This window comes from Microchirus variegatus (genome assembly GCF_963457635.1).
Source record: "Microchirus variegatus genome assembly, chromosome: 3".
NCBI classification, from domain to species: Eukaryota; Metazoa; Chordata; class Actinopteri; order Pleuronectiformes; family Soleidae; genus Microchirus; species Microchirus variegatus.
Window position 1 is genome coordinate 36,589,261 of NC_139804.1, and position 18,530 is coordinate 36,607,790.

At 41.5% G+C, this 18,530-nt stretch overlaps 1 protein-coding gene across 1 annotated transcript in view; it reads right to left on the minus strand.

The window, feature by feature from the left end:
- Window positions 1-2,006: 2,006 nt before the first annotated feature.
- Window positions 2,007-18,530, minus strand: part of mark4b (MAP/microtubule affinity-regulating kinase 4b) — a gene marked incomplete at its 3' end in the record, with an annotated part of 41,112 nt that continues 24,588 nt past the window's right edge. The window contains exons 4-17 of the mRNA XM_083886252.1: window positions 16,841-16,889; window positions 16,682-16,747; window positions 15,999-16,069; window positions 15,809-15,865; window positions 15,400-15,636; window positions 13,972-14,091; window positions 13,738-13,837; window positions 13,512-13,621; window positions 11,820-12,009; window positions 11,508-11,728; window positions 10,952-11,055; window positions 9,143-9,421; window positions 4,049-4,093; window positions 2,007-2,340 (exon numbers count right to left, since the gene is read on the minus strand). Coding sequence (XP_083742378.1) covers window positions 2,007-2,340; window positions 4,049-4,093; window positions 9,143-9,421; window positions 10,952-11,055; window positions 11,508-11,728; window positions 11,820-12,009; window positions 13,512-13,621; window positions 13,738-13,837; window positions 13,972-14,091; window positions 15,400-15,636; window positions 15,809-15,865; window positions 15,999-16,069; window positions 16,682-16,747; window positions 16,841-16,889 — 1,983 coding nt within the window. The remainder of the gene's footprint in view (window positions 2,341-4,048; window positions 4,094-9,142; window positions 9,422-10,951; window positions 11,056-11,507; window positions 11,729-11,819; window positions 12,010-13,511; window positions 13,622-13,737; window positions 13,838-13,971; window positions 14,092-15,399; window positions 15,637-15,808; window positions 15,866-15,998; window positions 16,070-16,681; window positions 16,748-16,840; window positions 16,890-18,530) is intronic.

Genomic DNA, 18,530 nt, shown 5'->3' on the forward strand with positions numbered 1-18,530 from the left:
GTGCTGCAGCCCGATTGGTCGACAAGAGGGTGAACAAATCTACAGTTAATATACGAATATCAACAGTCGATCCTTTATTTTACGACTTTGTGACATCAGTACAGACAGAATTAAATCAAATCAGCAGATTTTTTTACCTTTAATGCCATAGATTTGGTTTCGCTCTCTGGAGGGTGAACGATGCAAAGAGGCCATTACAGGTACATTCATGAAAATACAGGCGTCTAGTGTCCTTTAAATTTTTTATTTAAAGGTGCCATATGTAAGAATGTGGCCAAAAACGGTTACTACATTCAAATTCAAAAGACAGAGGTCTTTTAGGTTTTTCGTTTTCTGACGTAACTGGCAACCCGTGGTTGCTCGGCAGCTGAGACTCTACTGACTGCAATGATCGGTGGTAGGTGTGATGGCGGTAGGTGGCGCCACATTCCAAAACATAAACATGATTTGCAGTCTGCAAAATATATATTTTTAATGCAAATATTTTGTCTGTACTGTTGTTGTTGGTGAGTTCAGTTTGTTATATGAACATTATTCCTGAGTCTCTGTGACATATTAGGAGGATTTTATGGCCAGTTGCTTTAGATTTATTACATAATGCACCTTTAACTGGACAACTGGACTTTTAATGTGTGAAACCATGTGATTAAAAAAAAAAAAAAATGTAATCAAATAAAAATGAAGAACACTGTCACAATAGAACAATGTGATACAAAGTAAAAAGCAAAAAAAAAAAGTGCAAAATGATTTTCAACATATTAGTATTATCAAAAGATTTTTAAAAAGCGCCAAATCTAGATCAAAGTGTTTCAACTCTTAATGCTTGGCTTTAAATCTGTTTTGCACTTCACCAGAGGAAAGAGATGGCATTCGAATATCAGGGAGAAGAAGAAGATCATTTTATTTTCAAAGTGAAACAGTTTTTTTATTTGTTTTATTTTATCTGACCTGGCCTTGTTGCGTTTTTCATTTTTTTAGTATTAGTGTTATAAATAACCATCACACCAGATTTAAAAAAAGCCATGCCATTTGACCAGTAATCACATGCACCAACTGCATCTGATGAGAAATTTAGATTTTCAAACCTAAAAATGACTTTTGATATGTGCTAAAGAATATATATTTTTGTGATTGAGTTCAAATCATTAACTTGAATAAACCTCCATTCAAAAGGAAATTATCCTATAATAATGGATTCTGATTTTTAAATGTTTACATTTTGGAACAATTACACTAGTTGAGACTGTGTGTAATTGTGTAATTCCAGATTGTGAGACATTAGATTGTAGTAATAATAATAATAATAATGATAAGACATTTTTGGACTGTCTTGTTCAAAATATAGCAATGAACAAATCCTAGGACTAAGCCGGGCATAAATAATTGGGTTTTCACGTTTCATTTCATTCTGGGTTCTGCATCTTGCGGCAGCTTACCGGCAGAGAGGACGTTTAACCTTGCGATGTCAAACATCTGCCCAATGTGAGTCTTAAAGAAAGAAAATAAACTGAAAAAATGAAAAAAAGAAGAAAGAATGAAATAGCAGCTCTTTAAAAAGGAATGATGACAAATGTGGTACAAGAAAAAAAAACCCAACACATTTCAGTCTCCGTCGTTCTCAGCACCAACATCCTGATCATCGCCAATAGGAAATCCAAGAAAAGAAAAAGAGAGTTTGACTCCATGGACTCACGTAAATGTGGAGGTGGGGACATGTTTAAGCCGGGGTTATAAGTGACTGACGTCGCCGAGGTCAAGGGTCATGAAAAATCTGCCAATGGTCGTCGAAGGGTGTCTGTGCATCCGATGTTTGGCTGCATTTGGTGGCATCAGAGGGAGAGGGTCTTTGGAGGAGGCGAGGCGTCGCTAGGCCTCATCAGATTAGGTGGAGCTGAGGGAGGAAGAGGAGGTGACAATGCTGTGTGTGATTCATTGTTCCTCCTCCTTCTCACTTTTCAATCAACACTTCCTGACTGCCGTGAATCCCGCCCCGCCTCCCGTCGCCCTCAGAGCTCCAGCTCCTTGGACACTTTGGTGGCAATATCTCTAAAGGCTAACGGTGCCCCCCACAGGCGCTTGAACCTCACGCCGCTGCTCTGGCCCAGCCCGCTGGGCAGCTGGCAGACCTCGGCCTCGAAGGCCACCCGGGTCCCGGCTGCTCCGTGAGTGCAGGACAGGAGGAAAGGCCCGGCCAGGTGGACCTGGCAGCCGCAGCCCTGAGCCGCCTCACGCAGCGCCAGCACCACCTCGGCCGGGTCGCGGGCGCTCCGCACCCTCACATCCCATCCGCATCGGGGGGTCCGGGGCTCGGCCGCTTTCTGATGCCCAGATAGATGGCGACTGGATGAGGAGGGAAGGGAAGGAAGGAAGGAAGGGGAAAATAGGGAATGGAAAAGGTTGATTTGGGTGATCATTTGTGATGTTTCCAGATTAAAGATTAGATGAGTCATGAGTAAATGATTAGAAGAAAGAGAGCAATACTATATCACACATCACTGGATGTCTACATACACATACCAGTGTCCACTGAGGATGAATTCTACTGGTCTATTTCCATACTACAGTGCATTTACAAAGGTCATTTGAACACAGACCACAACACAACTGTTTATGTGCCGGGATTAAATACGTCTCACTTTTCATATGTAATCTAACATAATCTGCTTGGGGAGGGGGGGAGAGGGGGGTGTACACAACAACATAATGAGATTTATTATATATATTTAAAAAAGACATTGCAGTATGATCTACCACAGGGAGCAGCGTGACCTAGTGTTACCCTGGTTTACCTGCGGACTGGAGAAGCTGAGGCTGAGAGAGAGTACACAAGAGGTTTAGTAACACACCGATGACCTCATACTAACCCTGAAATACTGTAACACGATTACGAATACATTACAGCTCGCCAGATGATGTTATCTGCAGGCCACTGGTTTCACAAGGCCTGATGGATGAATTTGTTTATTTGTGGTTTCTTCACTAAGCATTTAGAAATGTGAAAACATGTCATGCTTGGGGTTAATTTAATGTTAGAGAACGTGCCAATTGTCTTATATGTAAACATATCGTGTGTGAAAAGTGATTATTTTGCGTAAAAAAAGAGTCAACTGTTGCTTCACTTAAAGGTGCCATATGTAAGAATGTGGCCAAAAACGGTTACTACATTCAAATTCAAAATACCGAGGTCTTTTAGGATTCGTTTTTCTGATGTAACTGGCAACCCGTGGTTGCTCGGCAGCAGAGACTCTACTGACTGCAATGATTGGTACACGGCGGTAGGTGGCGCCACATGACGCCAAAAACATGATTTCAAAACATAAACATGATTTGCAGTCTGCAAAATATTTTTTTTAATGCAAATATTTTGTCTGTACTGTTGTTGTTGGTGAGTTCAGTTTGTTATATGAACATTATTCCTGAGTCTCTGTGACATATTAGGAGGATTTTATGACCAGTTGCTTTAGATTTATTCAAATATAATGCATTATTATTATTATTATTATAATAATGCACCTTTAAGGTATAGTGGGAACAAACAGAGGGCAGTTGGATACTACTGTTTTTAACCATTTAAAGAAACTACTATTTATTTATTTATTTATTGATGTTGATCAGTCGTTGGCTGTTAATTTCACAGGATGGAGAACCATGCTTATTTTTTTTCCTGTTTTATTTACGTAGGTTCATGACTAAAAGGTGCCAAAGCGAATTTGTTCTTTGTGTATTTCTGCATGTTTGCACCACGTGGGTGGGGAAAAAATGGAATTAAATTTCAGGATCTGTGCCTGATCAGTATACCAGTTCCTTCAGTGGCTCACAAAGAACACTGAGACCTCATGAAGATGTCTGGTGTTTAGAAACTGTTTCAGGGGGGAAAAAAATAATAATCGTCTTGTACATACACCAGACTGAAAACAGTTCCTTTATCCAAATCCTTATAAATACATCATCCTTAATATACACACAAACCCAAGTATTTCTGCTTTCTGCCAACTTTACAAAAAGCTGTTGATACATAATGAGATGATTGTGGTAAATCATTACTCACCTTGTGACCGGAGATCTGCTGATTCTCTCAGGTTCGTCTGTGACCCTCAAGAAGGAGACAAACGTGTGTTTGTTAGGGATCAACCGGCCAAGAATGTTCCCACACCAACCCCTCCCACCACGCCCTCTTTTCATTTAACAGACATTTACATTAATGACCCGCGAGCGTCTAAAACTAAATCTAAATCTAAATCAAAGGTGGGTCTTCCACCTACACTCATTACAATGGGTGGATGCGAAACACAGAAAAGTGAAAGCTAATCAACTAAACAAAAGAAAACGGATCAACACATGTGAAAGGAGGGGGGGGGGGGGGTGATTCCAGAGCAAGTCTGGATAGACAACAAATACAGTGTGTGTCACAACAGTGTCTAATCATGAGTTACACAAATACAAATGCGTGTATATGTATATACATACACACAAACACACAAAAACAACCAGGACACAGCACATGTCACATGTGTATAAACTGATTCTGGTTGTAGTTCTGCCTTTTTGTTCTACCTTTACTGTACTTGTACTTTTGCAGACAAATTTAAATTCTTACGTTGATAAATAACTCTATAACTTCTAGAGTAACTTCACAATGTCACACACAAACACAGTAAGTGAGCTCGTGGCTGCTGTGGCGTGACAGTGTTATGTTTGAGCTGCACTTCCACGTCATGGTCACTAGGGGCTACTGTTGCCTTTCAATGGGTGAACCAAGGGCTTTGTTTCCAGCCAACCTGGCAACCTGGTGTCTATTCCTGGAACTGGAGGTGGCCTGGACAAGCTAGCAGTGACAGTTCATTGTGAAATGTTCTTCTTTCTGTATATTAAACGTACTCCATCACCACCCTGGCTCTGACACTGGAGCTGCTGCAGCACAGCGGCTTTAATTAGATCTAAATACATGTTAAGACTGACTCAGGTTTTTGACTGCGTCACATTTCTGAAAGAGCAGGGAGAGATCACTGCTAATCCATGCTGAAATTCACTAAGATAGACATGAGCAGCAGTGCTCATTCAGAAATATCTAGAAAACTTCACCTAATTCCAGCAGCTGTGTTGGGAAAAAGTCAACTCTATTCTACACTATAGACACCATTATATTGTTTAAATAAACAAAACAAAGCTATGACACAGGAAAAACTGTGGGGAGTGTTTTTCCAAGGGCTCGTCAAACGAAGAGTAAAGAGTTATGTCGTGGATTGACTTAATTTGAGCCTCTGGCTGTCTATGAACTGAGCATTATGTATGACAGTGAGGCATAAAGTCTGAAGTCTGAGAGCAGAGAGAGACAGGAAAGGCTGAAAGTGAGGCTCTGAGAGAAAGAAAGGAAGGAAAGAAGAAGAACGGCAGAACTGAGAGACGGACAGAAACATTGGCAGGATAACAAAACAATCTGTTTGTATCTTGAGGGAGAGCTGTGCAAGATCCTGGTTTAAGAGAAGAATAAATCCTGGTTACATAACTAATCCTGATTTAAAACGGCAGTGATGCAGGGTCAGTCTGGATGACTGGTGTAGTCTGAGGAGTCTCTTACAAGCATCTGTCTTTACACAGGGCTCAGACTCATGCGCAGAACTCAGACCGTCACAAGTTCAAGACTGCGATGATGCAGATTAATGTTCCTCAACACCTTCGCATTGTTCACTGAGACTTTCCAAACTAAACTAGGCCTAGTTTTCAAGGGCAGTGTTTGACACAATCTGACCTGATATCACTCATTTGTCAAGAATCAACTGTTTGGTTGTTATAATGTGAACATTTCCTATGAACAGAATATCTTTAACAGAGTTGGAAGAGTTCCCTTTGACTGGATTTTCAAACAAATCCAATACAGCATTCCGTCTTTCAGAGAGATTATTTGACAATGAAAAAAACACAATAACTGCAACCTTCAAATATACTTGACAAAACAATTGTAAAATAACTATTTTTACTGTCTTATGCAATCTAATCCCCTCTTGAGCTATCAATTTCCGAACTTTTTCAGAAAGACATCTGGCATCGACAGATCGTGGCTTCAGAGTAAAAGCTAATGTCACAACATGTACATGTACTTACACTACATTCTGAATTTGAAGGATTGATTTCAAAAACTACATTTTAAACTCTGTAGATTATACATAATTGGCCAACTAGGGAAAACAGGGGGAATATTTGTTGGCCTATATATTAAAATAGATCCAATAATGAACAATACCAGTGATTTATTTTAACTCCCTCCACCCAACCCTTCCTGCTAGTCTTGTATCCTGTGCTCCCAGAGATCACACAGTCCTTGTGCAGTGTCGCTGATGTGTTAACAGCACGGACAAACATATGGTGATGATTACTTGACTCAGACTAGACTAGTACAGTCAAGCTGCAATAAATCCACATTCCCAAGGGAACACAAACAAACAAACACATCTTCATAGGGTTTATCCTAAAAACTCACTGTGTGTCTACATGACTACTCATTTCAACAAGATCTACATCAGCGAATAGGAAGCGGTCGCATTATAGGCGAGACTTGCATTTACATCTGCTGCTGTACAATCGTGAAAGCATCTAAAACGTATTATAATAAAAACAACAAACCAAGCCCTCCCCCGTTATTCCAGAGAACCAACACTCTTCTATGTGCTGAGAGAAGCAGATCATGGTGCTACGCCCCCTACGACCTTTAATGAGAAGTAGAGCATGAAGCCCAGACACAAGCAGTGCAGACAGACAGACAGACAGACAGACAGACAGACGGACGGACAGACAGACAGAGACCCGACTGACAGCTGATTAGAGGCACAGTGGAGAGATAAAGCTGCTCTACAGGAAGAAACAGAAGTGGAAATTCATTTGTACATTTTATAGACACAATCTGCGACATCGACGTAATTTGCGTAATAAATGTTTTATAGGGATGCCATAAATGTCACGAAGAGGAGAAAGAACTGTGTTTACGATGGAGCTGGACGGCTGTGTTAAGTCTAATCCCAGTCCAGGTTCATGTCTGGTTGTGAAAATTTTGCCTCCACACTTCAGGTAAATCTAAGTCATCAGCTGACTGAGTGAAGCAACCAAAGATCATAACACGGCCCCTACAAGCTTGTACTGTAGGTACTAAGAGAAAAATGTATATTGCAATATACTGTAAATGATTGTGATGATATTAAATTATACATACTGTGATAGATAGTTTCCCCTCTCCTATTAATAAACAACAATAAACTATCTCTGAGTCTCTTCTAGATGGAAAAACATAGATAAACTATTGGAAAACACATTTTATGTGGAAAGTGTGGAGAAATAAAGCTTTTTCCAATTCACGGCGGTTCCAGTACAGTTGCAGTTTTCCTGGAGCGAGATATCTGCGGGCTGTATTTAACTCAACCAGTGATTTTAATTTCTGCCTGTAGAGAAGCTTCACCTCAGACAAACGTTTATATATAACCAAAAAAACTCCAACGTTCAACACACAGTGAATGAGGAGTAGAGGGGATAACGGTGCACTGGCAAGCAGGCAGGCAGGCAGACAACAGACAGACAGACAAACAGACAGACAGACAGACAGACAGACGCAGCCAGAAAACATGGGAAAGGAAGACTTACTAACTGTTTTTGTCCCCTGTGGGAGGGTGCAGCCCGACATGGACTTGTTTGAGCTCTGGCGTTTAGTAGGGTCAAGAGTGACCCTATAGGAGCAAAGAGGAAGAAGAGAAGGAGATGAAGAGAGGATGAGAGGAATGGTAAAATAACAGCAGAGAGTCAGAGACAATGAACAAAAATATAAAAAAAGCAAGTGAAGGGGTAAACGTAACAGAGAAGGGACAGGAAGAAGCAAAAAGGTAGAGGTAGGCAGATAGAATTAAATCAAACAGTGTACAGTAGTTCAAGAAAAGGGACAAAAGTTGGCACATGACTGGCAAGGAAAAGCAAAACTTTGTTAAAGAACCAAACAATCAAACAAACAAAGAGGTAAAAGCAACAATAAGCAGCCAAGAAGAACCGACTGTGAAAGACAGGCTTTAGGTCTCCTGACCAGCAGACCTGGGTCAAACAGGCTTTTATTAGTTTTCACCAAATTATACAGTTGAGTCTTCATGACAGAAACAAAAGTAGTACAGGTTACACATGTGGATTAGAAACATTCTAAAACTTCACAAAAGTCCAACTGCACAGATGTGATCGTTTTATTGAGACAGGACAGAAATGGACACAAGCTTTGGAAAGAAGCGGTCAGCAGCCAGCCCATCACCACCCACTGAAGCTTCTGGTTTCCACTGCCAAAGGACCACTCTGGGCTCTATTTCAATCATATAAGTTCATGGTCTAAAGCACACGGCACAAATGCTTTTAGGACATGGACCAATACACTTGTGCTTGTTGGAAAAAGGGGGGGCAGCTGTGCCAGGCACAAGTTTCAAAAGATTTGTACTGAGTCTCTTAATTAATCATGGGTTTGTTTTGGGTGTAACATTTATGAAACCAATCAGCTCGACAGCTCCCATTCTTTTGGAAAAGCCAAGTTTGTTTTGCACCTTAGCAGGAGCTCGAGAGAAGAAAACGTTCTCTCGCGCAAACTATCCAGCACCTCAGTGCAGACGGATATCTAACGGCACGTTGTCAGTAGCAGGTAGTGCAATGGACATAAATCCTATAGCTGCTGGCAAATTATGACAACAAAGAATAATGTCTGAACATAATTAGACCCAGGTCTGAGATTCAGAAGGACAGAGTCTCATGGTTTCTGGAAAGCTTTATTGTTAGAGAAGGTTGGTGGGTTAGTATTTGTTAAGGAAGAGACGGTGAGAAGCAGCACTGTTTGCTTAATGATCCCCGTGAACAGACTTTAGCAAAGGAGCTACATTGTCCAGTTAAAGGCCGGCTATAACTTGACAAAAATGTACAAGAACACAAACAACCCTTGAACATACTTGCAAAGTTCTGAATGAGCCACAAACCCACAAGTATAACTTTATCATCTGTAGTTTCTCAATTTTTTTTATCAGTTATCTTCCATCCTCTTCATTATTCACCTCTTTTATGAAAACCTATCAGCTGAGGCCATATAGAAACGTCCCATTCTATCATTGCCTACTATTCTCCCAGCTTCTCCGCTTACCTGCGAGTCAACTTAGAGGTGAGTTTGCTCAGCAGGTTGCTTGTGGCTCGGGTCCTGGTGTGGGACAGCGGGCTGGCATCGTGGGATGGCGTGGGGGAAGCTGGAGGAGCATGGGAGGGAGGCCGGCGGTCCCGAATTTGGCCTCCATGGAAAGTGCTTCTTATTGTGGATCCCCGGGAGAGGCGGGACGTGGGTGTGGAGGACGAAGAGGAGGCCCCAGTGGCACCAGCGATGCTGTGGGTGGAGGGCGAGGCGGGGGGGAGGCGGTGGGATAAGGTACTGAAAAACAAAGGATAGTTAGAATATAGATGGAATCATTTTGATCAGACGATGCAAGAACTGAGCAGATAAAAACGTGCTGCAGGTTAGTTGCTGAAGAGAGAGGGGGGGACTTTTTTGTATATCAATCTACTGAGTTTAACCAAGTTCAGATTTAATAGGTTTTCTGATAAATAATGCAGCTTTAATACGCCCCTGGCTAATGTAGAATGTATGTGTGTAAAGACGTACGTCACACGTACAAAGAAGACCTCTTACAGTCAGACAAGTAAAAAACCACGGTGAACCAGAGCGTGAAAGAGCAATAATTGCTCCTCACGTCACGATCACCAGTGTTTTTCTTTCTAATCTTTGACAAACTGAGGTGAAACGCTCTCTCTTTCTCTGCACTGAGCTTCTCATTCAGGTGTGATCTATCTGTTCCTCCTTACGTTGTCATTCCTCTGCATGCATGCATACAGACACACACACACACACACACACACACACACACACACACACACACACCTCCACCCCTGACTTTCTGGCTGGTGGCCTCAGGCTGATTTTCATATTTTCATAATGCTCCAGATAACACCCACACACACACAGGGTTCAAGTGGGGCAGAACCATTATATTGGTTATGTTGCAGCACAGCCAATGTGGAGCCAAATCGTTTAATGTCAGTGTGAACCAGCTAACCCCCCAAACCTTCCAAACATTTTAGGCAGTAGGCAGAGAGAGGAAACTGAGGGGTAGATGAAGAGAACATGGGGGGAAAATGTAGAAAGAGGAACAAGAGAAAAGAGACTGGATTGGACGGTTGAGATAAACTAATGATGTTGACTTTTCACTCATACAAAGAACTCCTGAGATGACTGTATTTCCATAGCATGGATCAATACAGTGAAATAATCTTCTTTAATGCAAGAACCTGTATATTTCACATGATCTTCATATGTTTAACCATAGTAACACAGATAATCAGGTAATTATTGCTCTGACCATGACAAGCGAACAACCATCTGTCATAACAACAGCAAGCGTGCTCAGACAAACATGAACCCACTCCTGCACAGTGTAAAGCCTTCATCCCGTCGTGAGGAGATAAAATGCTCCGAGTCACGCGCTGTGCAACAAAAGAAAAGCAGGTGGAACCAGTCTTTACAAATCAGCACCTCATTAAACATAAACTTAAATACAAACTATTAACTATGAATATGAGAAGAAATGGGGTTGGCACTGTGGTAGAACTGGTGTTTATATTCTGGTTCAATAGTGGCCTTTCTATTTGGATTGTGCATGCTGTCCATATGTGTTTGTGGATTTACTGGTGAGTTGATGTGATATATTTTTATTTATCTTTAGAAATTCAGCACACGTACAGAGCTGTGAGGACTACTGTGCTCTCAAAGCTCCGGCTCACAATAAGAATCCCCTAAAACTGTGAAAGATGTCCCACAACAGCCTTGAGTGTGGATTTTTGTCATCATACATGATACAGTAAGACAATCAACAGACACAGACAGACACACGTGCTCATATCTCACCTGTTTTCTTTGCCATTTTGCAGCAGTGGGTGTCTGTCGGTGCCGGATCGGTCTGTACAGACGTACGTGTTTCTTCGAGTCATGGCGTTAGCAGGAATGTTATTCTGGAGAAAGAATTGTGCTCATGAATAAATGATGTCCCGGATATCCTCCATGTGGTGAATGATTGTTGTTTACACTACGTACAGTTCACTCTACGGGTTCATAACACCATGAAAGGACAGTTTTTTAATACATGGAAGTCATTCATTTGACACAAATTGAAAACTGACAATCACACATTCTAATGCACAGAATATTTTAAGAGTTAATTTCAGGTTAATCTGACTTTGTGTTTTAACTCTATAACTTCCATCGACTCTGACACTAATGTTACTGAACAACTACTGCTTCTCTTTGCTTGGTAACATTTGCAGGCTCCATACTATCTGTGTCAGTGTGGCATCAGTGTGCTGTAATCTGAGGAAATGGGATTAGGAGGACTGTGAGGGTGTGTGTGTGCCATCTGTACATTTGAATTGATAGGGGATTAAATGCACAGAATAGTTGCACTTACTGTGGTTGAGTTCACTTCTTTGCGCCGGTCAGGTATCTCTGCCTTATTTGGGTTGTGAGCGGAGCTAACCATGGGGCTAGAGGGGGTCGGGATGCTACGGGAGCCAACAGTATTGGTGGTTGGTTTGCGGATTGGCAATCGCTCTTCTTTGAGCCCTGCACCTTCACCTACGCCACTGGGACTCCGTTTGGGGTACGTCGTCCCTGGAACAGCTGGACCGCCTGAGAAGGAAGGAAGGAAGATTTAAAGGTTTTATAAACAAACTAACAAAGTGACGAAACACACTAAATCTCACTGTGAAATGTGCCTTACAGAAGTCAGAATGTCGTCTCTGGCGATGGTATGTCGAGGCGCTGCGCTGCGCCTTATGACCGGTGGAGGAGGGCGGTGCAGCGGAGGAGGAAGAGGAAGTGGAGTGTTTGCTGGTACCGTTGGTGATGGTGCCGGGCCGGACTCGAGCTAGACTTAGAGTGCTGCCAGTCCGAGAGTCACTGCCATCAGGCTGAGATCCAGACATACAGACAACAAATAGAAACAATATGAATGGATTACAGAGCAGAACTCCTAAATCCTCACCTATGTACTTATATCACAACCAGTCAAAAGCAGCTAATATATTCTCCTCCTTTTTCAGCTGTAAATTAATAAGAATCCCTGACACCAATCAAACCTTATCTATTCTAAATCTGAACAACAATATCTCTTCATCTCGCCATAACTTTCCTTCCAAGAAAAGTACCTCCAGGAATTTGCATATTCAACAAATTACGCCAATCACCACAACTTTTCTGCAACTTTGACCAGTTATCTGCAGGCAAGTCATGATGACAGAGGCTGTTTCATCAGTCATCATTGATCAGCTTTTCTCTAATAGTGGGTCGGGACAAAAAGTGGGTCACAGGATTGGATAATACAATGTAGCCTTCAGCTGTTCTCTCTCTCCTCTTTTCAGACACATTGAGCTGCAGGACAATCATCACAGCCAGGGATTTCACTTTGATTTTTATATTGTATGAGAACAAAACTCAACTTTTTGTGACCAACATTTTTGGTCACAACAATCACAAAAACAGTCCAAAGGTCCTGGAAAGAATTATTTAAATACTGAGCCTATACGGCCGGAATAATGACTATGTAACAATGTCATTTGCATAATTCACCCGACTATAACAGTGGTTCTCAACCTTTTTGAGTCGCGACCCCAAATTTAACACGCACGGCTGTCCGCGACCCCGCCCCCCCCGCCATCCCCACACACACACACACCGGTGTGAACGCATGATGGGTATGATGGATAAAGCACTGTCCGCGGTGCTGAAACAACGGCGGATCAATGCACCGTTAGCTACGTCGCATTTACATATCAGACAAGCACTTACACACTTCAGCTATTCGTTTTTATTTAGAAAAACTTTTGGATTTTTTGAAAAACATACAGCAGCATCAAGAGGGTAACTTTTCACGCGAGTAACAGACCGACAATTGTCGCTACATCCCATCGTATTGCTGGTAGTTGAGCCGGTTAAAATGTAAACAAATAACGCAAACTTTGTTTTCCTTTTTAATGAAATGAAACGATAACTAGGGACGGGAGTTACACGGCATTTTGAGAGTTGACTGTCGAGGTTTAGTGTCAAATTTTATTCTAGTTTTTTTTTTGCGGGGGTGGAAACTATTCTTCACTGTAACTAATTAATTTTAAGCTCAAAAACATGGCTGTACTGTCCAATATTGACCATCAAAGCAGCGCTAATAAAAATGAGGTGCAAAAAAAAAAGGATGGCGGTCAGGTGGTGAAAAGCTGGTGTATCCCTTGTACTTTTTTCGGCTCAACCGCTCGTCGTCATTCGAACGTCTGATCGGACGCTACATTAAATGTTTTGTTTTTTCAAAAAATTATTTGGCAACCCCCAGAAATCATCTCGGGACCCCAAGGTTGAGAATGGCTGGACTATAAAAGGTAAAAAAAAAAAAAAAAAAAACTATAAAAGTTGCTTCACTCACCTCACTCTTGCGTCCCAGCAGCAGGTATGTGGCAGTGACCTCATTGTATTTCTGATTCACCAGAGAATCTCTGACCTCTTCTCTGGTGAAGCCCATTCCAACCATCACATCTGGAGCAAAAAGAAATTAATCGAACATTTATTTCACAGAAATGTTTTGCCATTTTTGTTTTTCCACAATATTATCTCTGATTAAAAATGACTGATAAAAAGTTTGCGTTTCTTACCAATGCGACTGCTATCATTCATGTCCTCTGCAGGCTCTGAGTGGGGCTTCAGGTCATCGCCATCAAAGCCGATATTTATCCACTTATCTTTCATAATTTGCTGGAGAAAAAAAACAGGAGAGAAGCCTTGACAAATACAGTAAAGGAAAAAAATGTTTTTTTTTCTTTGGGTAGAGGTAAATGCGAGTGGATTTCTAGATTCATGTTTGTGTTTTTGTGAAGTTTCGTGCTCACCTCCAGTGAGCAACGCTTGGCAGGATTGAGGACCAGGAAACGGCGCAGAATTCCCTCGCAGTCTGTGGACATGTAGAAAGGCACCCGATATTTTCCCCTCAAAACGCGCTCACGCAGCTCCTGAACACAACACACATTCATACACTGAGTTTCAACTAGAAGAACTCTGAATCAATGAAAGAGCAGGACATGGCACTATAATGCCCTGTGATGGACTAGCGATGTGTCCAGAGTGTGCCCCGCCCATTTCCCTACTCTCTTACCCTGGATTTCCACTGGACGCGGAACGGCCGCGGAACGGCCGTTGCAAATCGCTTCCATTCTAATCAATGAGAGCATTCCCACCGGCCGCGCTGCGGCGTGTCTCAGCAGCGTCCCAGAAGCGGCTCGCCGCGCCGCAGCGCTATCGATAGGAATCAGTTCTATTTTTTCCGTTGCCGCTGCTGAACCTCTTAAATTTCAACGAAGCAGATCGCACAAGACAGGAAGTCCGACACAGAATCAAAGTAAAACATTTCCGCCCCCCTTTCAAAATAAAACACAATACGCAGGTCATATAGCCTGTCACAACTTCACATCAACATTACGTCGTCAGCGCTGCTGCCAGGTAAACAGTCAATTAATCAGAGCGTCTCTGAGAGTCATAATGTACGACTAGAGACTGATTGCTGAAGTGGAGAAACATAAAATCATTTATGACACCAGATCAACAGTTCTTCCACGTCGGAGAATGAAAAGAAGCTGTTGTTGTTGTTGTTTACTTTATACACACAGTCTATCGCTGGATCTCGCGAACTCGCGTCCGTTCGAGATTATCGCGCAATCTTCCTTGAATACTGCCGGCTCCCAAGGCTCCGCGCCACTGCCGGGCAGAGGACGAAGCAGAACCGCGCCGCTGCCGTTCCGCGTCCAGTGGAAATCCGGGGTTAGAAATAAGGGTTCCAAAAGGGTCCTTCTCCAAGGGCTGAGGTTCTACCTTGAACCATTTGCTTCTGAAAAACCCTTTCCTGAAAAAAGGTTGTTTCAAGGGTTCTTGGTAACACTAATGGTTCCAGTAAGAACCATTTTGATCCAGAGAACCCTCTAAAACGCCTTTCCTGAATATAGGGTTTTAAAAAGGTTCCTGGTGGAACCTTTATAAAAAGGTTCTACCTGGAGCCAAAACGGGTTCTCCTATGAGGACAAGCCAACGAACCTTATATGGTTCTACTTAACACTTTTATTTCTAAGTGTTGTTAGCTGAGATTGGTAGAAAATGGATGGATGTCTATATGATTTTACATCAACATTACTGTTTTTTACAATAATAAAAATAGATATAAGTTGATTTCCTCTCTATTCCCCCGAAATGCATGGAAATGAATCAAATACACTAACCCCTTCAGTAACCTTACATGACCTTACACTAAAACTTATTAAGTCACCCACCTTTAGGTTCTGTCCGTCAAAGGGCAACGACCCACTGACCAGCGTGTACAGGATGACACCCAGGCTCCAGATGTCCACCTCTGGACCATCATACTTCTTACCCTGAAAGAGTTCTGGGGCAGCGTAGGGCGGGGAACCGCAGAAGGTGTCAAGTTTACTGCCTGCAGTGAACTCGTTACTAAAGCCAAAGTCAGCTATTTTAATGTTGGAGTCTGCATCTAGTAGCAAGTTTTCCGCCTGCAAGAGACAACAAATAAGGAAAAACACATAAAACGCATAAAAGGTCACGTTAAACCGAACGTCGCTGGTGAAACTTCATTACAGTTCATGACGTTCAAATTAATGACTTAAAAGAAAGTTTATATGGACCATTTTTATGAATTCTATTATAATAATACTGTATAATCACCTTCAAGTCTCTGTGAACAATCTTCCTCTGATGACAGTAGTAAACCGCTGACACAATCTGAAAAAAAAATTAGAAGTGAGAAAATTGATGTTGTGTGTTGGTTTTCTTACATAAATTGAATTTAATCTGACCAAATAAAATTCTTTGCTGAGCTCTCATAAAGTCAGACAGATGGACATGTGTCTTTTACCTGTCTGAACTTAGCTCTGGCTTCTTTCTCCTTCATTCTGCCATGAGCCACGAGGTAGTCGAACACTTCGCCTTTACAAAAAAAAGAACCAAAAAAAAACAGTATGACATGGGAATTTCTTAGTAATTCAATGCTTCATACCTTCCGAACATTAATTTTTTTCCATTTGTATGCATTCATGTGTGTTTCAATCTGGACTGACACGTATGCTTTGAGGTTTCATCCGTTACCATGGCAATCAAAACACTACATCAATATTGCTTTAATGTGTTTTTATGACTAATATTTATCTATCACAAAAAAAAAACCTAAATCTACAAGTTCTGCAAATTATCTGAAAACTATTAGTAAGATGTATTGCACTTGTTAAAATGCTTTTGTGGATCATCGTAGAAATAGCGTTATGTGTATGTGCCCGCCAGCCAAATGTTTGATATCAGCTGCTGAGCTGCAGCCTCCTTATTAGGTAATGGAAGAAAGAGACGACACAACATACAGAGAGCAGCAAAGAGGAAGAGATTAAAGGAGGAGTGAAAACGGTGCATGGGAAACAGCTGAGTAATGTTAAAGAGCTGTTTGAATAGAAAGGCAAACAGAAAGGATGGATGGATGGATGAGGTTTCACTACCGTTTAAGTCTTATGTATGCAATACTGATGAGGGGGGGATGTGAATGTTGCTCACCTCCACTGGCATACTCCATAATCAGGTAGAGAGTCTTCTCTGTCTCAATCACCTCAAAGAGCCGCACTGTAACATGTGGAGGAGGAAGAGATATTAGCATGGATGCACGTAGAGACACACACACACACACACACACACACACACAGTGATATAACTAACCTATGTTGGGGTGCTTGAGCGTTTTCATGATGCGTACCTCTCGAAACAACTGAAAAGAGAATAAGACGTCAGGTCAGATTGCTGTCAAGACACATGGGTCTACGTCACAGTACATTACACAGAATTACTAACTATACAGTATATGCCAACTGTAATATGAAGTACTCTAAAAACCACTATAGTGAGAAACAGAGAGAATTATGTGGCACTGATAGGCTTAATAATTAGCAATGTGTGAATTCATGTGACAATGGCTGGAAAACATTTTTTAAAAGACACGCACTACAGCTACTGTATGGTGACAAACAATTCATGTTGACAAGTAAATATTGATATTATAAACCTTTCTGGTGTTGCAGAAATAAGCTTCTGTAACAATACAATACACTCTGGTCTCATTTAAAAAAAAACAACAACAAAAAAAAAAACAACACCCATCCGAGTCTACGCTTCATGCATAGAGATTATTTGTAGTTCAATCTTCATCTTGTCTGTGGCTCATTCTTTCATTCATTCATCAAATGAACTGTTCTTCAATTAATTCATACAGTGCACAGCTGGTGTATGGACATATTACCCTTCATCTATCTCACATAATCACACACACACACATCACGTTCTCCATCACACTCATCTATCTAAGAACCTCTTGCCCACCCAAGGGAGCGTCTCATTGGTGCTGGCCTGAAAGGAGGGCCTCCCATCCCCTCCCATCCCCTCCCCTCCCCTGGGTGTGCAATCTCTTCACTCCCCACCCATTCATCACTGGGTTGAACAGACTGCTGCCTCATCCTACCGCTCTGATGTCTATTCGCCAATAAACTACATTTTAGCAGATTACAGCAGCAGAGAAAATCATTTGAATATGGATTCCAAAGAGACATATGTATTGACTATTGTGGTTTTGTCCCTTTCCCTGCAAACAGCCTCCATAAAGTGTTAAACAAACTACAATCCTTATTTTTACCCTTCATTAGTTGTTTTGGTTCTTACTGAAAAAAAAGTGAAACGTTTTGACCCTGAAGGGGAACTGTGACTGTGACAGTGCTTGTGTCTTTGTCAGCAGGAACATTAAACAAAAATATAAAGTTAGACAAAAAAGACATGTCAGGGTTGAGGTCATGAACCAGTAGCAGCAAACTTCACTTGACTTTGGAATAAATTATTTAAAAGTCAAGGATGACAAAAAAAAAAAGAGCAAAAGGACATCGAGCAGAAAAGACAGCAAATACAAAAGAAGGAATGCTACGGATGCCTTCATTCTTGTCGCAGACGCTCAGCTTCCTTGGAAACACGCTCCTCCCTTATCTATCTATAATGTCTGGAGATTTGGGTCTGGTCAGTCTGTGGAGTTCACATGTGACTAAAACAGCAGGACACTGTGCGCACATCTGCGTTCACACACACAGTTCCTCTGCATAATCTCTAGATTGAGTACAGTGACATGAATGTTTATATTCCTCTGTATCTCAAGTAATTAACCTGTAATATTATTCTTAATGATATAATTGAGAAACATTTGATTATAATTCATATTTGGCTGTGAAAACATGAGCATTACCACCAAGTGTCTGTGGCACTGCATCAAAGACGGAAGTCACAGGTCACTTTTGAATATTATGACAAAGTGAAAGTAAATAATTCATCAACAATCACGTGCTCATGTCACAAGGTTCACAACCCAGCACAT